The following is a 21,564-nucleotide window of genomic DNA, read 5'->3' as shown; positions in this document are numbered from 1 at the left end:
GTGGTTCCTATATTTAAACCTCAACCACGATAAATTGTATAGCAGATGAATTAGAGATTCCTTTTGAAGTTTAATCATGCATTAGCACAGGATTAGTTTAAAACATTTCTTCATTGTCAAAAATGCTAGAGGCAATCTGTAGTTGCTGTAAAGAGTATAGTTTAACTTCATATAACAGTTCAATTATGAACTTACCAAACCATTGACATCAGTATCACAGCTGACAACAACCACCAATACCAATCTCCTTTGTCACAAAACACAGCCAATAAGACACCGACCAAGATGCCATTATAGCCAGAAAGCCCGGCTGCAATCATAGACCTGCAAAGTTTAAAGGAAATGAAATAGTTTCATTTTAGAATTGGTTAGTTGTTTGTATGGATTAAAAAATATTAAAATTATTATGTTTTAATTGGGTTATTAACAGGTGGTGAACTAATGCAAAGATGTAAATGGATATTTTTTGTAATAAACTAATATTCAACCATGTTGATAAAAAATAATTTCCATTCTTACATCGAAGGAAAAAATAAAAGAAACTTTAAAAAATATTGTCTGACTGGTGTTTCATCTCAAATTTTACATTTGGAAATATGCTTCAGCAGAAGGTTGGAGAAAAAAAATGCAATTCAGGCACAATTTATGCCAGTACCAATGGTTCCACCTAACCCAAAACTCCTGATCTCCTGTCAAAACTTTGATCTCCCAACCCCTAACCTACATTCACAAGCCTGTTGTTGAATGATGACTTCAATTGAGTGCGTGCAGCGTAGGTTCACTAGGTTAATTCCCGGAATGGCGGGACTGTCGTATGTTGAAAGGCTGGAGCAATTAGGCTTGTATACACTGGAATTTAGAAGGATGAGGGGGGATCTTATTGAAACATATAAGATAATTAGGGGATTGGACACATTAGAGGCAGGAAACATGTTCCCAATGTTGGGGGAGTCCAGAACAAGGGGCCACAGTTTAAGAATAAGGGGTAGGCCATTTAGAACAGAGATGAGGAAGAACTTTTTCAGTCAGAGAGTGGTGAAGGTGTGGAATTCTCTGCCTCAGAAGGCAGTGGAGGCCAGTTCGTTGGATGCTTTCAAGAGAGAGCTGGATAGAGCTCTTAAGGATAGCGGAGTGAGGGGGTATGGGGAGAAGGCAGGAACGGGGTACTGATTGAGAGTGATCAGCCATGATCGCATTGAATGGCGGTGCTGGCTCGAAGGGCTGAATGGCCTCCTCCTGCACCTATTGTCTATTGTCTATTGACTTGCCTGAATGCCAGCCAATCTGGCCACAATAGAAAAATAAGAACTGACAATCAATCTGAAGGGTCCAAACCTGAAATGTCACTTGACCATTCCCTCCACAGATGCTGCCTGGCCTGTTGAGTTCCTCCAGCATTTTAATTTTTACTCAAAGAACTGATAACAAATTTATGACATTTAGTTTGGATGAACATGAAATAAACTTGTTTTTTTTAATCTTCCAAAAGCAAAATTGTGTTCTTCAAAATCTATAGTTCCATCCCAAACTCCTCCATGCCTCCATGTGTCAGGAATGTTCAATCACTTTTTCCTTGTGCTCTGAAATTCTACTGGTTTCTTAGAGAATCATTGAAAGCATCTACAGACTTGTAAACTTGGTTCTTAGCAATCAATGGCAAGATCTTTTCTTAAATAAGAATGAAAAATGGTACCATAACTAGAAATGTGCAGAATATCATTTTGATATATGTCACGAGAACAGTTTGAACATCAAATATTTATTGCCATCACACATTTACCTGTCATGATTAAGCAAAAGTGCTGCCAAAGTCGCAAACACTGTACCCAGGAAGCCATTCAGTGCCCACCATGGATTCTGCACAACCAGTCCAATTAAAATAACAAGTCCACTCAGAGGGTTGTTGACAAACATCACTTGAGCGGAACCACGCAAGACCCAGTCGATAAATTGAAAGGTAATGTTCTGGTCTGAAATGGGGCCAAGAAAAAAAGTATATGACAATTAAATAATATAGTGAGCACCAGCCCTATAAATGCAGATTTTAGGTGCTGCCATGCAGTCTGTAAATGTTATTTTAACCTTAAAATAACCTTATTACAGCAGGTATTTGCATAATAACCCAAATAATTTTAGGCGGCTCAGTGGTGCAGCTGGAGGAGCTGCTGCCTCACGATGCCAGCGGCCTGGGTTTGATCATATATGCTGCCTGTGTGAAGTAGACATAGACATAGACATAGAAAATAGGTGCAGGAGGAGGCCATTTGGCCTTTCGAGCCAGCACCGCCATTCATTGTGATCATGGCTGATCGTCTACAATCAGTAACCTGTGCCTGCCTTCTCCCCATATCCCTTGATTCCGCTAGCCCCTAGAACTCTATCTAGCTCTCTTTTAAATTCATCCAGTAAATTGGCCTCTACTGCCTTCTGTGGCAGAGAATTCCACAAATGCACAACTCTCTGGGAGAAAACTTTTTTTTTCACCTCAGTTTTAAATGGCCTCCCCTTTATTCTTAGGCTGTGGCCCCTGGTTCTGGACTCCCCCAACATTGGGAACATTTTTCCTGCATCTAGCTTGTCCAGTTCTTTTATAATTTTATTTGTTTCTATAAGATCCCCTCTTATCCTTCTAAATTCCAGTGATTACAAGCCCAGTCTTTCCAAAAAACAAATTTGGTTATTGGGTTATCTGTTGAGTACTGTGTTTAGAAACCTGTTATGCTGCTGCTGCAACTAAGAATTTCATTGTTCTGTTTTGGTATATATGACCATTAAACACATGATTCATTATCTCTTGAGGTTTCAGGAGGGTAGGTTTTGCAGCTATTGTAATAAATAATTTACAATTGTAGGTGACAGGTTAAATGATCAGATGATCCTCAGCAGTTCTTCATTGGTTTTATGTTGCATTACATGAAAGCATTTCACATCATTTTTGGAGTTATACTGTGTAATGAACTTTAAAAATTGCAGTGTGGACATACATTTATGAAAAACAATATTTTTAGTAAAAGGGAACGTAGATGCACTATGATGGTACTATCATGCTTATTTGACACATATGACTTCTTTTTTATGGTTAATCAAAATCCTAGTATTTATTGTCATAAGTTACCTCCAGTTACATTTTGGATTCAATGAACACTAATCTGACTATGTGCATCTGCTGATAAATAGGACCAAATTACTTGAATGCACAATGTTACCTAATTTCCCAGGAACTGTGGAAAATAAACATTTTTCGAATAACTTTTCTTATCACCCAGTGATATTGGTTATTGTTTCCTACAACAGTGTATTTATATTCTGATCCTGAATCTATTGAATATTGGAAAATGATCACCAATGCGTCCACTATTTCTAGAGCCACCTCCCTGAGGACCCTTCAGTCCCAATAGTCTACCCAATACTATTTCTCGCCTAATGAAAATTTCTTTCAGTTCCTCTATCCCCCGAAATCCTCTGTGCTCCAGTACATCTGGGAGATTTTTTGTACCTTCCTTAGTGAAGACAGATCCGAAGTACCTGTTCAACTCTTCTGCCATTTCCTTGTTACCCATAATAATTTCACCCGTGTCTGCCTTCAAGGGACCCACATTTGACTTTGCTACTCTTTTTCTCTTAACATATCTAAAGAAGCTTTTACTGTCCTTCTTTATATTCTTGGCCAGCTCCCCCTCGTACTTCATCTTTTCAGCCCGTATTGCCCGTTCTGTTACCTTCTGTTATCCTATGAAAGTTTCCCAATCCTCTGGCTTCCGGCTACTCTTTGCTGTGTTATACATCTTTTCTTTCAGTTTTATTCCATCCCTAACTTCCCTTGTCAGCCACGGTTGCCTCCTACTCCCCTTAGAATCTTTCTTCCTTTTTGGAATTAAATGATCTTGCGTCTTCCGGATTTTGCCCAGAAATTCCTGCCATTGCTGTTCCACCGTCATTCCTGCTAGGATCCATTTCCAGTCCTTTGGCCAGCTCCTCTCTCATGCCTTCATAGTTCCCTTTGTTAAACTGCAACACTGACACTTCCGATTTAACCTTTTCCTTCTCAAATTGCAACCTTTTCCTTCTCAAATTGCAACCTTTTCCTTCTCAAATTGCAACCTTTTCCTTCTCAAATTGCATCAAAATGTTCTCATCCAAATTGTTTAAATAAATGACGGATAAAGGGACCAAATCCAATTCTTGTGGCACACTATTAACCATAGGTCTTCAGTTTGAAAAACAACTTTCCACCATGCTTTCTCCCATCAAATCGATGAAGCACCTAATCAGTTAGCTCTTCCTAGATTGCATATTAATTTTCCAGATGAGCCTACAATGTGCGACCTTGTCAAAGGCGTCGCTGAATTTCTTATAGACTATGTCCACTGCCTGCCTTCACCAATCCTCTTGGTTCCCTCTTCAAAAAGCTCTATTAAATTTGTGAGACTCAATTTCCCACATATATATACTTACTGACTAATCATAATTAATTCTTGTCTATCCAAATGCTAGTAGATCCTCTCCTTCAGAATTCGCTTCAGTAAGTTTGCACATGCTTCCTGTGACCATGTGGGATTCTTCTGGGTGCTACAGTTTCTTCCCACATCCCAAAGATGTGCAGGTTAGTAGGTTAATTGGCCTCTGAAAATTGCCCCTAGTGTGTAGGCAGTGCATGTGAAAGTGGGATAACATAGAACTAGTGTGAATGGGTGATCAATAGTTGGCATGGATTTGGTGGATTGGTGCCTGCTCCCATGCTATTTCTCCAAATAAACTAAGTTACCCATCACTGATGTCAGGCTCACTGGCTTGTAGTTCTCCGGCTTCTCCTTGCTGCTCTTCTTAAATAACAATACAAAATTAGTCTTCTGGAACTTCATCTGTAGTTAAACATGAAACAAATAAATCTACAAAGGCCTCCACAATGTCTACCCTTGCTTCCCACATGGTTTGAAGATACACTTGGTCAGGTCCTGGGGATTTATCCACCTTAATGTGCCTTAAGACTGGCAATACCTCCTCTTTGGTAATTTGTATATGTTCGAAGGCATCACAACTCATTTGGCTCAACTCCTTCTCCACAGTAAAAACTGATGAGAAATATTCAATACAAAATCTCACCCATCTTTTCTGGGTCCACTCACAGATGGCCACACTGATCTTTAAGGAGGTCCTATTCTCCCCCTAGCCACATTTTCTCTCTTAATATACCTGTAGGATCTTTTAGGATTTTGCTCTATCTTGCCAGCCGGATCCATTTCATCCACTTTTATGTTCCCTTCTTATTTCCCTTCACTTACTATTCCTACACTCTTTATGCTCATTGAGCTACTCACTTGATCCTGACTGTCTAAACTTAATGATTGCCTCCTTTTTCCTGACCAATGCCTCAATATCTTTCATCATCCATAGCCACCCAATATTGCCAGCCATACCCCTTGCTCTACAGGAAAATACTCTCCTTGAACTCTTGCTGTTGTATTTTTAAAAGTCTCCCACTTGTCGGACGTCGTTTTACCTGCAAACTGTCTCACCTAGGTGACCTCAGCAACATCCCATCTAATGCCTCCAAAATTGGCATTTTCCAATTTAGGACTTTAACTTCTGGACCAGTCCTATCTTTCTTCACAACCGTTAAAAAAGTATTAGAATAATGGTCACTGGTCCCAAAGTGCTCGCTCACCAAAACCTCAGTCACTTGTCGAAACTCATTCACCAAGAGGAGATCCAGTGTTGCACCCTCTCTATACTGATTAAGGAAGCTTCCTTGAACATATTTAACATATTTTATCCCATCCAAGTTCTTTAAACTGTGTGTGACCTAGTCATTACTTGAAAAGCTAAAATCTCACACTAATAATACCCCTATTCTTACAACTGTCTGAGAGTTTCCTGCACATCTGTTCCTCTAATTCCCCAGCTCATGCCTGTAAGCCCTATAATACAGTCCTGTACTTCGCTTACCTGTACCACTACCACACCTGTAGCATCTGTACTCTTGGGCATTGAGCTGCCACTCTTGCATTTTTCTCAGCCATATTTCCGTTATGGCTATCATTTTCCAATCCCTTAAACCAATCCTCACCTTGAGATAGTCCATCCTACCTGTTAAAGCTCTTGCATTGAGATTAGGTGGTAGATGTCTAATTGGACTGGTTAATTGGATCCATAATTTACTTATAAGAGAGAGGCAGAGGGAGGAGGAAGGAAGGATGGACAATAAATGAGGAGTGGGAACACCTAAAAGTTGCTTGGAGCTCAACCTGTGAGGAGGCCCTAGGGAGAAGGACCCAAAAGCACAAGGAGTGGATAACACCAGCAAACCTCAACACAATCCAACAGAGGTGAAAGTTCAAAGAAAAGGTGAACAACTCAAGAACAATAACTGAAAAGGCTTTGGCCCAAAAGGAGTACAACAGATGCCACAAAGAAGTGCGAAAGAACATCAGGAGGGACAAGAGAACACTGGTGGAGAGGCTAGCCAAGGAGGCAGAAATTGCGGCGACTTAAAAGAACATGAGGGAGTTATATACCATCACAAGGAAATTGTCCGGGACATACCTGCACAGTAATAAACCAATTACAGACAAGAACGGCCAACTGCTTTCAACCCAGGAGGCGCAGCTCGACAGATGGGTAGAGCATTTTGAAGAAGTCTTAAACAGGCCACCACCGGCAGTACAGCCACATATTCCCAAAACCAGGAAACCACTACATATTAAGTGTGATAGACCAACAAAATCAGAAATAAAGGCTGCAATCAAGCGACTGAAAACTGGCAAGGCTGCTGACCCTGACAATATTCCACCTGAAGCCCTTAAAGTAGATATAGACTCATAGAAACATAGAAACATAGAAAATAGGTGCAGGAGTAGGCCATTTGGCCCTTTGGGCCTGCACCGCCATTCAATATGATCATGGCTGATCATCCAACTCAGTATCCCGTACCTGCCTTCTCTCCATACCCCCTGATCTCTCTAGCCACAAGGGCCACATCTAACTCCCTCTTAAATATAGCCAATGAACTGGCCTCAACTACCTTCTGTGACAGAATTCCACAGATTCACCACTCTCTGTGTGAAAAAAAACTTTCTCATCTCGGCCCTAAAAGACTTCCCCCTTATCCTTAAACTGTGACCCCTTGTTCTGGACTTCCCCAACATCGGGAACAATCTTCCTACATCTAGCCTGTCCAACCCCTTAACAATTTTGTAAGTTTCTATAAGATCCCCCCTCAATCTTCTAAATTCCAGCGAGTACAAGCCAAGTCTATCCAGTCTTTCTTCATACGAAAGTCCTGCCATCCCAGGAATCAATCTGGTGAACCTTCTCTGTACTCCCTCTATGGCAAGAATGTCTTTCCTCAGATTAGGAGACCAAAACTGTATGCAATACTCCAGGTGTGGTCTCACCAATGCCCTGTACAACTGCAGCAGAACCTCCCTGCTCCTATACTCAAATCCCCTCGCTATGAATGCCAACATACCATTCGCTTTCTTCACTGCATGCTGCACCTGCATGCCTACTTTCAATGACTGGTGCACCACGACACCCAGGTCACGTTGCATCTCCCCTTCTCCTAATCGGCCACCATTCAGATAATAGTCTGCTTTCCTATTCTTGCCACCAAAGTGGATAACCTCACATTTATCCACATTATACTGCATCTGCCATGCATTTGCCCACTCACCTAACCTATCCAAGTCACGTTGCAGCCTCCTAGCATCCTCCTCACAGCTAACACTGCCCCCCAGCTTCGTGTCATCCGCAAACTTGGAGATGTTTCATTCAATTCCCTCGTCCAAATCATTAATATATATTGTAAATAGCTGGGGTCCCAGCACTGAGCCTTGCGGTACCCCACTAGTCACTGCCTGCCATTCTAAAAAGGACCCGATTATTCCTACTCTTTGCTTCCTGCCTGCCAGCCAGTTCTCTATCCACATCAATACTGAACCCACAATATCGTGTGCTTTAAGTTTGCACACTAATCTCTTATGTGGGACCTTGTCGAAAGCCTTCTGGAAGTCCAGATATAACACATCCACTGGTTCTCCCTTATCCACTCTACTAGTTACATCCTCGAAAAATTCTATAAGATTCGTCAGACATGATTTACCTTTCATAAATCCATGCTGACTTTGTCCAATGATTTCACCACTTTCCAAATGTGCTGCTATCCCATCTTTAATAACTGAATTTTGCATTTTCCCCACTGCCGATGTTAGGCTAACTGGTCTATAATTCCCCGTTTTCTCTCTCCCTCCCTTTTTGAAAAGTGGGGTTACATTAGCTACCCTCCAATCCTCAGGAACTCTCCAGAATTTAAAGAGTTTTGAAAAATTATCACGAACGCATCCACTATTTCTGGGGCTACCTCCTTAAGCACTCTGGGATGCAGCCTATCTGGCACTGGGGATTTATCGGCCTTTAATCCATTCAATTTACCTAACACCACTTCCCGACTAACTTGGATTTCACTCAGTTCCTCCATCTCATTTGACCCCCGGTCCCCTGCTATTTCCGGCAGATTATTTATGTCTTCCTTAGTGAAGACAGAACCAAAGTAGTTATTCAATTGGTCTGCCATGTCCTTGTTCCCCATGATCAATTCACCTGTTTCTGACTGCAAGGGACCTACATTTGTTTTAACTAATCTTTTTCTCTTCACATATCTATAAAAGCTTTTGCAGTCAGTTTTTATGTTCCCTGCCAGTTTTCTTTCATAATCTATTTTCCCTTTCCTAATTAAGCCCTTTGACCTCCCATGCTGGACTCTGAATTTCTCCCACTCCTCTGGTAGGCTGCTTTTTCTTGCTAATTTGTACGCTTCATCTTTTGTTTTGATACTATCCCTAATCTCCCTTGTTAGCCACGGATGCACTTCCTTCCCTGATTTATTATTTTGCCAAACTGGGATCAACAATTGTTGTAGTTCATCCATACGGTCTTTAAATGCCTTCCATTGCATATCCACCGTCAACTCTTTAAGAATCAATTGCCAGTCTATCTTGGCCAATTCACGTCTCATGCCCTCAAAGTTACCTTTCTTTAAGTTCAGAACCGTTGTTTCTGAATTAACTAAATCACTCTCCATCCTAATGAAGAACTCAACCATATTATGGTCACTCTTGCCCATCAACAGACATGCTCTACGGCTTCTTTGGGAGAATTTGGGAGGAGGAAAAGACACCCACAGAATGGGCAGAGGGATACATTGTGAAACTGCCAAAAAAAGGGGACCTAAGATAATGTAACAACTACTGAGGGATCACCCTACTTTCTGTACCCATTAAAATTCTAAACCGGGTCATCCTGAACCATCTTCAGGAAGCTGTAGACGAGAGGCTACGGGACCAGCAAGCAGGATTCAGGAAGGATCGCTCATGCACAGACCACATAGCAACACTACGCATCATCATTGAACAGTCTATTGAATGGAACACGTCCCTGTATATCAACTTCATCGACTTTGAAAAAGCGTTTGACAGCTTAGACAGGACAACACTATGACACCTAATGGACCACTATGGAATTCCCACCAAGATCATAAACTTAATCAAGAACTCGAATGATGGAACCTCATGCAAGGTTATGCATGCAGGCCAGCTCTCCCAGAACTTTAGTGTCAAGATGGGTGTCAAGCAGGGATGTCTACTGTCACCATTCCTGCTCCTCCTGGCAATTGACTGGATCATGATGGAAACAACTGAAGGGAAAAGAAATGGAATTCAGTGGACAATGTGGGAACAGTTAGATGACCTTGACGTTGCAGATGACATAGCTCTCTTTTCACACACACAGATACAAATGCAGGAGAAGACGGACAGACTCTTACAAGCTGCAACAAAACTTGGTCTTACACCCAATACAACAAAGACACAGGTGATGAAGATCCATTCCAAAACCAGCAACCCTATCTTCATGCACAGCACTGCCCTGGAGGAGGTAGAAACATTCACATACCTAGGCAGTTTTGTAGACACCACCGGAGCAGAGGGGCAGATGCAGACATAAAAAGCAGAATCAATAAGGTTAGGGTGGTGTTTAACATGCTCAGGAAGATCTGGAGTTCAAAATACATCTCAATCAACACCAAAATACGCAAATTTAATTCAAATGTGAAGCAGGTAATGCTGTATGGATCAGAGACATGGACAACAACAAAACACACAACAAACAGGCTGCAAACATTCATTAACACCTGCCTTAGGAGAATACCAAACATCTGGAGGAGAGACAAAGTAAGCAATGTGGACCTGTGGAAAAGAACAAGCCAGGATCCCATTGACTTACAAATTCGAAAGAGTTGGATTGGACACACCCTGAGAAAACCTGCCACAAACATCACCCGGCAAGCCCTGAAATGGAACCCCCAAGGAAAAAGGAAAAGAGGTCGCCCCAGGAGCAGCTGGAGAAGAGGTGTCCAGGCAGAAGTGTCTGGGAGTGGGCTCAACTGGGGAGATCTCAAAAGAACCGCCAACAACCGAGGGAGGTGGAGGACATTTGTCAATGGCCTATGATCCTCAGAGGAGCCAAGGGCTTAAGAAGAAGAAGAAGAAGAAGGCAGAGGGCAATGGTGAATGAATATTTGTTTTATTGGGAATCTGTGACTATGGTGTACCAGATGGATTGGTGCTATGGATATTTGCTGTTTGTGATATTAATGACTTGGATGTGTGTATATAGGAGGTATGATTAGAAAACATGTGGATGACTCACAAATTGATTATGTTGTGGATAGCAAGGACAGTTGTCTAAGGCTACAGCAGGGTATAGATCAGTTGGAAGGTTATATGGAGCATTGGTAGATTAAATATACAGGTGGGAATATCCCTTTCAAGTCAAATTGAATATATTATCATATGCACAAGCACAGTGAGGTGCTTGTGCATATGATAAATTTTGTGCAATGTAAATATATGTGCCTATGATGCTTTTGCTGGCAAGATTTTCATAATGCCTGTGCCTTGCCATACTTGTGCAAATGACAATAAATCTGATTTGTCTTGAATGGGTTACATTTGCTTCTATATTTTCTATTCTTATGTTACACTGTCAATTACAGAACCTAAATATTGTGGGTGGGAAGGAACTGCAGATGCTGGTTTAAACCGAAGATAGATACAAAAAGCTGGGGTAACTCAATGGGACAGGCAGCATCTCCGGAGAGAAGGAATGGGTAAATTTTCGGGTGAAGAAAGGTCTCGACCTGAAACATCACCCATCTATTCTCTCCAGAGATGCTGCCTGTCTCACTGAGTTACTCCAGCATTTTGTGTCGATCTAAGTATTGTGGGTGTGGAATACTTTTTTAGGTGGTTTCAACCAGTGCTAGCCTGAGTTTGGTAAAAAGTAATAAACAGCAGTTAGGGATGCCTGAATTCTGCAATAATGTGTTGAGATGAAACATTAGTGGTGTTTAGATGCTGCCCCAGTTTAGCATCCATTTGCCTGCATTATCTACTTTTTCCCATATAATTCTGAATCATGGAGGAGCAATGATCAATGCTGTAAGCTAATTTTAAAAAAATGCAAGGAATGCTAGTATTTGTATTATTGTGCTCTTAAGTAAATGTGGACATCTCATTGTTCTAATGATGCTGCATAAATGTAAATTGATATTGTTGAAGTGGAAAATAAGAAGTATTTTAACAAAAAAATTACAGAGGACAAGATGAAAGGATAGAAAACACCAAGAAAAAGTATAATTTACTCTATTTATTTCACAGATAAAGATGAAAAATAATTCTATTTTTGACCATATCAAAATCACTCCATCTCTTGATAAAGGATTCTGCAAAGTATTCCCGTACCCAAGCAAAGTTCAGAACTTATTTGACTTTTATTTTACTTTATCTATATGTGTCCATATCTTTGGCCTGATGTTATCTCAGTAGGCCAAAAATTATCACAATCTGCTCAATATTCCCTGACTATGTTTCTCTAAAATATTGCACCTAACTAGAGAATCTCAACTGTTTTGTCTATGTTTATTGACAGGTTTATCTTATATCTATAATACATAAATGTAGATATATTCATTTCATTTACATTGATTTCAGAAATTTACCCGTCTTCTTCACACCCCTGTTATTGAAAAATATTTTCTTGCAATGTTGGGACGCCACATTGAGAATAAATCTTCAATATTCACTTACCTTTGATCCAGTAACCAAATTCTCTCATATCACCAGACAGATAGCGTACTCCTTTCAAAAAGATGTTTTTCATGTTATTTTGTTGCACGAATGATAACTCCTCAATTGTTTTCTTTGACTCCATGAATGATTTCTGTTTCTCAAACTATTAAAAGAAAGTTAGTGTACCATGATTTTATTGTGATGATAACTTTACATATCTGTTATCTTGTACGTAACAAATGTATTCAAATTATTCTAATTTAAAATGAGGCTGGGGAATTGTGGTAAAAACAATTCAGATATAAGATCATACATACCTGAGGAGTTTAAATTTAAATATTCAAGCTGTTTTTGTCTTCACTGGTCAACTCCAGGGAAAGATCGAATGCTTTATGCAGTATAAATAGTGTGTAAAATTTGAAAGCATATTGCTATCAAGATTGCCAATTTGTTTAATGAGCTTGTATTTGCACTGCCTAGGGTGTTCTGCGTATGTGATGAAATATTTTACTTCCTTATCGATTAATAAGTTACTTATGAAAAGTTTACAGAAATTCATAATTTGGCACAATGGAAAGTTACGGTGGCTTTAGTCCAGGAGTGAATTCAATGATTTCAAGTTTTTGATATATTCAACTAACATTCCTTAGCAGGTTCAAGACACCATCTCTCCTGAGTGGCTCGCCTCTTATTTTGAGACTGTGACTACTCTGAGCAAGCATCAATTCTGCACCTATCCCAAGAATTTTATACATTTCTCTTAAGATTTTCGTTGATGGGTTGGCGATGGACAGTTAACAGCTTCAAATTTCTGGGAATTAACATCTCGAATGGCCTGCCCTGGGCCCAGCACATAGATATAATCACAAAGGAGGTGTACCAGCACGTCAAATTTCTTTGAAGTTTAAAAGGATTTGGCATGTCACTGTAGGATGTATCATGACTAGTTGAATCATGGCTTGATATGGCAATTGCAACACACAGGGGCATGAGAGGCTGCAGAGAATGGTGGACTCAGCCCAGTCCATCACAGGCACAGTCCTCCCTACCATTTTAAGTGTCTACATGAACCACTGCCACAAGAAAGCAACGTCTATCAACCTTGGAAAATTTGTTCAGTTAATCCGTCAGTTTAGACCAGATGTGGCCTCAGCAATTCCATCCATATCAATGGAAAAACCCACAGAAGGAGAAAAGTTTTGGGTTTTTTTGTAAACATTTTAGGGTCCTAGCACTGCTTGGGACTGCACCAGTCAAGTAGGCCCACAGTTCTTTGTGGCAGTTTGTATTGGGGAAACAATTTAAGGAAGCAGTAAATTCAGTGGATGGATGACGTGAATGTGAACAGGGAGCAGCATTTGTAGAGATTTTAGGCCAATATTTCAGGGTCAAGCCGAATCAATTTAGAGATCAGACCCATAAGATAAGAAGCTATTCATTTTAAACCAGTCTAATAGCTGCATCTCTGAAGACAGCTATATTATATAAATTAAACTATTATTAAAAAATTATGAAAATGCTTTCCATCTACAAGTTGTAGGTTGCACTGTAGCGTGCTACATCATTTATTATGATTGCTTACAAATGCAATAAATGTTGTTTCTTTTCTCTTTTTGCTGCCTGGAAGGAAAATGGTACTATAAATAACATAAAAGTAAACTCTTATAAAAAAAACAGTAGGAGTCTGCTCATGTTATTAATGGTGCTCAATCAGACTCTTTGATGTGAAGTTTTGACTTTTTCACTTCCATAATGATTTTCATGAGGCTAAGTGCCAAAACGCTTATATATCACTGTGTACAGTGTACAAAATCGTGAGAGATTGGGTAAACGCACAGCGTCTCTTGCCCTGAGTTGGGGAATCGCGAACCACAGGACATAGGTTTAAGTTGAGGGGGGAAAGATTTAATAGGAAACTAAGGGGTAACTTTTTTACACAAAATGTGGTGGGTGTATGGAACGAGCTGCTGGAGGAGGTAGTTGAGGCAGGTACAATCGCAATGTTTCAGAAACATTTAGACAGGTACATGGATAGGATAGGTTTAGAGGGATATGGGCCAACCACAAGCAGGTGGGACTAGTGTAGATGAGACATGTTGGTCGGTGTGGACAAGTTGGGCTGAAGGGCCTGTTTCTATGCTGTATGACATTGGTCAATTAACCATTTAAAAAATAAATGACTAATATTTTCCCATACCTTTGGGCCAGCTCCTTTATTGAGATCTGTAACAATAACATTCCTTAAAATTGCTGATTTGTCCAATAAGACTCCTATGTTCTGATAATCCATAACTGGAATTGTTTCCTGAAGAAAATCAAAGTGAGTTAAATTTGCATTCAAGGTTTTAAATTTATAAATTTGGTATAATATAAAACAATTTATTTTTGGGGTCGCCATACAAATATATTGCAAATTATTTAAATTAGTTTCATTAGAATTGAAAGCGAAACATAGGTTTAATGTACATATTGTTAGAAATGTGCTTGTAATTGAACCAGTTCTGAAGTTTGATCATGCTGCCCGGTCAAAGGAAACCATTCTGAAGAAATTTACATTTAACATTTTAAAAATGAACGTGTAAACAATTGAGATTCCAATCAAGACCATAGGCAAGTATTAATAACTTTGCTTAATGAGTTTGCTATCATACCATTTATAATATTCGATGCACATGAGCAAATAATTCACCCTTTTATTAATCAATGACTTAAGAAATACTGACATAAATTATTCACCACAATGAAAAAATTGGACACCTGTGTTCCCAGAATCTATTTGATTGACGACTTTATTCCACATACCAAGCATATCGATTTGAAACAATGCAAATCAGAGCTGAGAGTTGCAGTGGAGGTTGGTAGGAATTGAACTGTGCTGTTACCATTCTGTAACAATTCTTTCTTTCTTTTGTACATAAGACGTGACAAAGATATAATTGATAGAGTGTACTGTCAACTTAAAAAATCCTCAGGATTGATTATCTGTATTAATCAACAATGCAAGCGAATTTTAGGTAAAAATTAGCGCTGAACAATAAAAGTACTTGTTTAGTACTAGAATATGTCCTTGCATATTCCAGTCTGTCATGGAAAATTCCTAACTCCTTAACGTTATCTTAAATGTCAACTGTGGACATAAAGCTTGCACGTATAAACTCCAATGCATAGAGAATTCCAGTTCATTGAGAACCTAATGTCAAATCCTTATCTTTTTAATAAATCCTGCTTATTGTTCACCCCATTTAATGCTAATCCAATGTTTTGTGATGGAAACAGTCCTAGAAATTGACATTGACCTAGATCTGATGTTATTAAAAACATTAAGAGGAATCCTTCTGCTGCTAGAAGCAATTTGGTAGATGGGGAGAAAACTGAATAGAACACCTCCCATTCTGGTACAATCCGCTCATCGTCCATTGTAGTAAAGGAGAAACAAGTTAGAAAAAATGCAAGAAACTGTTTAATTGAGGATCCAAATGATTTGCCTTCCTCTGTGGACCACCAAACACCACAATTTTATTATTAGTACAGGCATATTGCAAAAATAGATGGTTTACATAAACAGAATTCAGATGGACATTCAACACTGGATTTTTAAAGTTTATAGCATTGTAAGCCGTTGACTTGAGGGATTGAAAACAGGAAACATTTTCTTAATGATTGAAGGATTTTAACAGAATCAAACTATTTGTTCAATTGAATGACCAATTTAGAAATATTCATAACAGATAAACTCACAAATAAATACAGTGTGCTTTACCATATAACAGGTATAACAGAGCTTTATTTGTCGTTCGGTACCGAAGTACCGAACGAAACTACATAGCAGTCATAGAAAAAAAAAAGAACACAAGACACATAACCCCAACACAAACGTCCATCACAGTGACTCCAAACACCCCCTCACTGTGATGGAGGCAACAAAACTTCCACTCTCTTCCCCACGCCCACGGACAGACAGCTCGTCCCCGACCGACCCGCACAGTCCCCGCACCGGGCGCTGAAACGTCTCGCGGCCGAACCGGGCGATGAAAGGCCCGCGACCAAGCCTTGCGCAGCTAAGTCCCGCGGTCGAGCCACACCGGGCGATGTCAAGTCCGCAGCCGAGCCGCACCAGCGGTGAAAAGTCCCGCAGCCGAGCTGCACCGGGCGATGTCAAGTCCGCAGCCGAGCCGCACCAGCGGTGAAAAGTCCCGCAGCCGAGCTGCACCGGGCGATGTTAAGCCCCGCAGCCGACCTGCACCGGGCACTGTTAAGTCCAGCGGCCAAGCCGCACCGGGATGTAAAGTCCAGCGGCCAAGCCGCACCGGGATGTAAAGTCCAGCGGCCAAGCCGCACCGGGTGATGTAAAGTCCAGCGGCCAAGCCGCACCGGGATGTAAAGTCCAGCGGCCAAGCCGCACCGGGCGATGTTAGGCCCCGCAGCCGAGCCGCACCCCGCGCCGTGAGGAAGAGAAAAGTTCCCCCACACCCACACCACCACCCCCTCCCACACATACACAACCAAAAAATATATATAAAAACCATCCCAACACCGACACACAACAAAAAAAGGGAAAAAAAAGACGGACAGACTGCTAGTCAGCCGCTGCCGTTAGGCGCCGCCATGTGCAAGTAGTATACATCACCTTAATGTCACATTGCTGGATGCTGGATGACTCTCACCCAGTGATCAGTGTGAACACTCAACTTTAATTGTCGCCCCGAGTTCTTGAAAAAGTAGTTTCAGAAGCTGTTTATCTTGTATACATTACTGATTACTCATCCCCTTTGATTGTTTTACATTTGACTGAGTGCAATTCTTTCTTTATGATAGATTTGTAATGTACTTTTTATTTGTTGCTTTAGTACAGGTATCAGAGGTTTTGGGGAGAATGCAGGAGAATTTGGTTAGGAGAGAGAGACGGATCAGCCATGATTGAATGGCGGAGTAGACCTGATGGGCCGAATGGCCTAATTCTACTCCTTTTCCTTATGAGCTTATGACCCAACAGTGGAATTGAGAATGTTGGCAAGTACTTTCAATTATATCAGCAAGTATTAGTTCTTCAAAGCTGAGATGTATCCTGTCCCACAAGCTCCTGGCAAGATTAGCAAAAGTGAAGGTGAAGGAGACTGAATTTAATGCTGAAATAATTTCATAAAATAGACCAACAGGAATTGATATTTTCACCAAAATAGATATTGGAATTTAGGATGTCATATTCAACTGGACTTTTTTAACTCACAGGGGATAAATCGTAACACCCAAAAGTCTGAAATACAAATCAACAACCCTTGCTTTCCTCCCCAGCACACTAATCCACATGCAGTCTTAATGAAGGTAGGATAAGAGGCAGGTAGCCAATCTGTTTGCAGGAGATGGGTTGAGCATTTGCAGAAGATAAATTGATCAGATGCAAGAGATGGATTGATCAACTGTACACCATTTTAGCAGTGGTTCTACACTCTACCTTAGGATACCTTAGGAAATTTGGAAGCTGCAAATGGGCAAGGAGGTGGGGGGGGGGGGGGAGCGGGGTGGGGGGGAGAGGTGTGGGGGGGGGGAGGCAAACCTATCAGGTATGTTATTTTACCTTGCTTGTGAGGAGGAAAAATAGAAGTGTTTCACATAGCACAGGTAGTACGTTTTGAGACCAAGACGTGTCTGGCTCCCCACAATCAACCTCATCAGCACCTTGACACCATTGAACACCATGATCACCATCAGCTATGCAATGTCTGCTTTCAAAATACCACTAAGGTTTGATCTCACCTCATTGTTAGATTCCACGCTTTCCCAGACTTGTTCGCAATTGGCCTGGATATCATGCTGCATCATTTCCAAGCTCTCAGTTAGAATGAATGGTGGAGAAAAACCTGCAGGAAGAAATGTGATATTTCAGGAAATCCTTACATCTCCAAATTGACACCCATATCAAAACCACATCCAGGCCACCTTGTCTAGCTAGGATCAACATCAAGCAGTTTTAGCATTGTGCTAAAGTCAACAGAGCTGAGAGTCAAGAGTGTTTAATTGTCATGTCAGAACACTGAAAGGCTTATTTGCTGCAGCTTTAATGCAATAACACAACAAATAATTATACAATAATCAATAACACTAAATCATCAGTAATATTAGGTAACCAGATCCCTTCAATGGTAGCGAGGTCAATCTCTGTGATGGATCAGTCCACCACTTTCACTCTTGGGTGATCAAGTTACCGAACCAGGCAATAAGTCAGTGTGCTCTCTACTGTACACCTGTAGAAGTTGAACCTGGGTTGTGGGAATCATAACTTATGAGTTGAACTGAATGTGATTTCTACTGACATTGCTTTGCTCCACTTTGCTTTAGTGGCAGTTTGGACCCTCAAGTACAGTTTTAGTAAAATGCAACCTGTCTGAAACTTCAGTTTTTTGAGTGATCAGAATATGGATTTTCTTCTGCTGGAAAGTAAGAGGTGGTGATGCACCTTCTAGTGTTACCAAATTTGTCATAGAAATATGGAAAGAAATACATAGGCTGCTAAAATTTGAAATTCTCCACAAAAAATCTTGAAAGATTTTTTAATATACAGCCATGTTTGTGGAATATAAAAAAATGACCAATATAAAAATCTATAAAGCTATTTAAGTTTATATAAATTGTCATGGGATTAATTCTCCTAGCCGATAGCTGTTACCAAGCTATTTCAGTGATTCTGCAGCTTCCAAGAAACTCAAGTATTTTTCATTGTTGCTTCACTAGTATTTCTTAGCTCCATGGTAGTTTGCTGAAAAAATTACTTCTGTTGTAAATATAAGGAAATGCAAATTCAAGATACTTATGCCTAGAAATAATCACCTTTGTTGATTTTACTGGACAAAGGGGTTAACTAAATGCAGATATTGACATGGATTTTAAATTAGCTTTAAATCTCTGCTAAAACAAAAAATAAATTGAAGACTGACACTCAAAAGGAAATAAATATTATTAAGTTAAGAAATAAATAATTTTACTTCTTTTTGCTGCTCCTAGTGTGCTCGATTCCCCATGGACATTAAACCAACAGGCAATATTAGGTCTTTGACATCTGGAGATGATTGTTATGGGCTGATGTCACTTTTCTTGCAAAGTTAATGCTAAAACTCCATGATGGGTAGGAATAGAATACAAACAGCAAAACAATATAATTTTGTTATCTTCAGAGTAACAGACATTACACACGCACCAGGCACAAGGCAACGGTGGCCCGACTGGTGGTTTGCTGACAAATTCTTCTCAGCCAAAAGTAGGAACAAGGAACTGCAGATGCTGATTACAAAAACAAAACAAAAAAGTGCTGGAGTAACTCAGCAGGTCAGACAGCATCCCTGGAGAACATGGACAGGTGATGTTTTGGTGTAGGGAAGGAACTGCAGATGCTGGTTTACACCAAAAATAGACACAAAATGCTGGAGTAACTCAGTGGGACAGGTAGCATTTCTGGATAGGAATCGGTGACATTTCGGGTCGATTGTATTCAGACTCAGTTTTCTCAGCAGTTGTGGAGGTGAGTCAGTTCCTGGTCCCCCAGCATGGCCTAACTATTTTGCTTTGGGCCCTACCTTGAATTGAATTTAATTGAATTGAATACTTTATTGTCACATGTGACAAGCCACTGTGTAATTCTTTGCTTGCATACCAAGGTATGCAAATAGTCGTCCCTAAAGGGCGCTTACAAAGTTACAAATCCCCACCCCCCTCCCCATGCCAGGTCCCCCTTTGTTCTTCCAACCCTCCCCCTTCCCTCACGGCGGTCCCCCCATGCTGGGTCCTCCTTTGTTCCTTCCCTCGGCAGCGGTCTTCACTTCCACATGTCCTCATCCGTTGGTCAGTCACATCATCGACCGCTGCACCGACCTCTCCACTAATGCTGCCGGGTCCTCTCCAGATACCTCCATGGTGCCGGCCCAGGCTCAGCAGCTGACCTTCCCTAATCAGATGCAAGGTCACTGCCAGCCAACGTTTGGTTTTACTAATACATACCAAGTAAATGCACGGCAAAGGGCAGAGATTAATGTGGCAACAGGGCAACGTCACAAATGCCAGGTCATTAACTTACTTTTTCCTCTCGCCACTGCCTAACTTGCTCAGAGTTTCCAGCACTTGTTGTGAATCGAGTTTGCTTGAAAACAAAAAGATCTCATAAGATCAGCTTCAACACTGGCGATCATCATTTCAAAAGTTTGACCAAAATAGTACCTTTCCCTACCCCACCAAAAAAATCAATATGTGTTCAGAAACATTCTGATGAAATTAGTTCATGACTCTGTTTTTCTGCGGGAGATTCCGTAACTGAAGCAAAATTATATTAAATAATAATTTGTATGATGGAACAGTGTGAAATGTGAATGAACAATATTCTTTCTACCAGAACACTTTGCAGCTGGTGAGATTATGTTCTGTAGCAAATTAGTTCACGCATGTACCAGGGGGCGCCACACGATGGCTGCCTTGCCTACAGTCTGTCTGTCCTTTTCAAACTCTTTTTGTTATTTTTGGTAAGTTTTAAAAGATTGTGTAAATGTTCTCTGGTTTGTTTTATGTGGGGGGTGGGAGAGGGGGTCGGGGGAAACTTTTTTTCAATCTCTTACCTTGCCGGAGATGCGATTGTTTTCCGGATCGTATCTCTGGTCGCTCTGCGGCCTAACATCACGGAGCTGGAGGTCTTGCCTGGGACTGACCTTGAGTCCCCGCGGGGGCGTGGACATCATCTGAGCCTGCGATCCCTTGCCTGCGGACTTTAACATCACGAGCTCGCAGTCTCAGGTTGAGACCGGTCGGGAGCTCCAAAAGCTGCACGAGGCTCGACTGGTCCTGACCCGGGGTAGATCGCCGGCGCGGGGGAGCTGAGATCCCCCCTCCCCCAATGCAGGAGCTCGATCTCCCCGATGAGGAAGGCTCGCCGCCGGCTACGGGAGTCAAGATCATCCCGTCAACGGAAGGTTAGAGCCTTCGACAGCGGGAGGACAAAGAAGGGAGAGATTTAACTTTTTTTTCACCTTCTATCATAGTGAGGAATGTGGAGGAGTCACTGTGGTGGATGTTCATGTTAAAATGTATTTTGTGTGTTCTGTTGCTTTTTATTGTTACGGCTGTATGGCAAATGAAGTTCCTCGTATGTTGTAAAACATACTTGGCTAATAAAGTTTTATTGTGATTGTCTAAAGCAACTGAGTCAATCAATGTTGTAGTTTGAAACATAGAAACATAGAAAAATAGGTGCAGGGGAGGCCATTCGGCCCTTTGAGCCAGTACCGCCATTCAATACGATCATGGCTGATCATCCAAAATCAGTACACTGTTCCTGCTTTTTCCCCATATCCCTTGATTCTGTTAGCCCTAAGAGCTAAATCTAACTCTCTCTTGAAAACATCCAGTGAATTGACCTCCACTGCCTTCTGTGGCAGAGAATTCCACAGATTCACAACTCTCT

At 41.0% G+C, this 21,564-nt stretch overlaps 1 protein-coding gene across 6 annotated transcripts in view; it reads right to left on the bottom strand.

The window, feature by feature from the left end:
• LOC144591994 (urea transporter 2-like) overlaps nt 1-21,564 on the bottom strand; it is a 103,819-nt gene that overhangs the window by 41,804 nt on the left and 40,451 nt on the right. For 3 of the 6 annotated variants that reach the window (XR_013547058.1, XM_078396162.1, XM_078396153.1), the window contains exons 1-5: nt 17,880-17,977; nt 14,323-14,430; nt 12,144-12,288; nt 1,781-1,970; nt 196-324 (exon numbers count right to left, since the gene is read on the bottom strand). Coding sequence is in view for 5 of the 6 variants with exons in the window: in XM_078396162.1 (XP_078252288.1) it covers nt 196-324; nt 1,781-1,970; nt 12,144-12,288; nt 14,323-14,430; nt 17,880-17,945 (638 nt within the window). In the remaining variant the exon portion in view is untranslated. Of the gene's footprint in view, nt 1-195; nt 325-1,780; nt 1,971-12,143; nt 12,289-14,322; nt 14,431-17,879; nt 17,984-20,190; nt 20,254-20,722; nt 20,801-21,564 lie in introns of those variants that run through there. The other 3 variants (XM_078396134.1, XM_078396143.1, XM_078396124.1) reach the window with 2 other exon arrangements.

This window comes from Rhinoraja longicauda, chromosome 1, assembly GCF_053455715.1.
Source record: "Rhinoraja longicauda isolate Sanriku21f chromosome 1, sRhiLon1.1, whole genome shotgun sequence".
In the NCBI taxonomy this organism is placed as follows: Eukaryota; Metazoa; Chordata; class Chondrichthyes; order Rajiformes; family Arhynchobatidae; genus Rhinoraja; species Rhinoraja longicauda.
The sequence above is the reverse complement of the archived record's forward strand: the minus strand, read 5'-3'. Positions and strand labels throughout refer to the sequence as shown.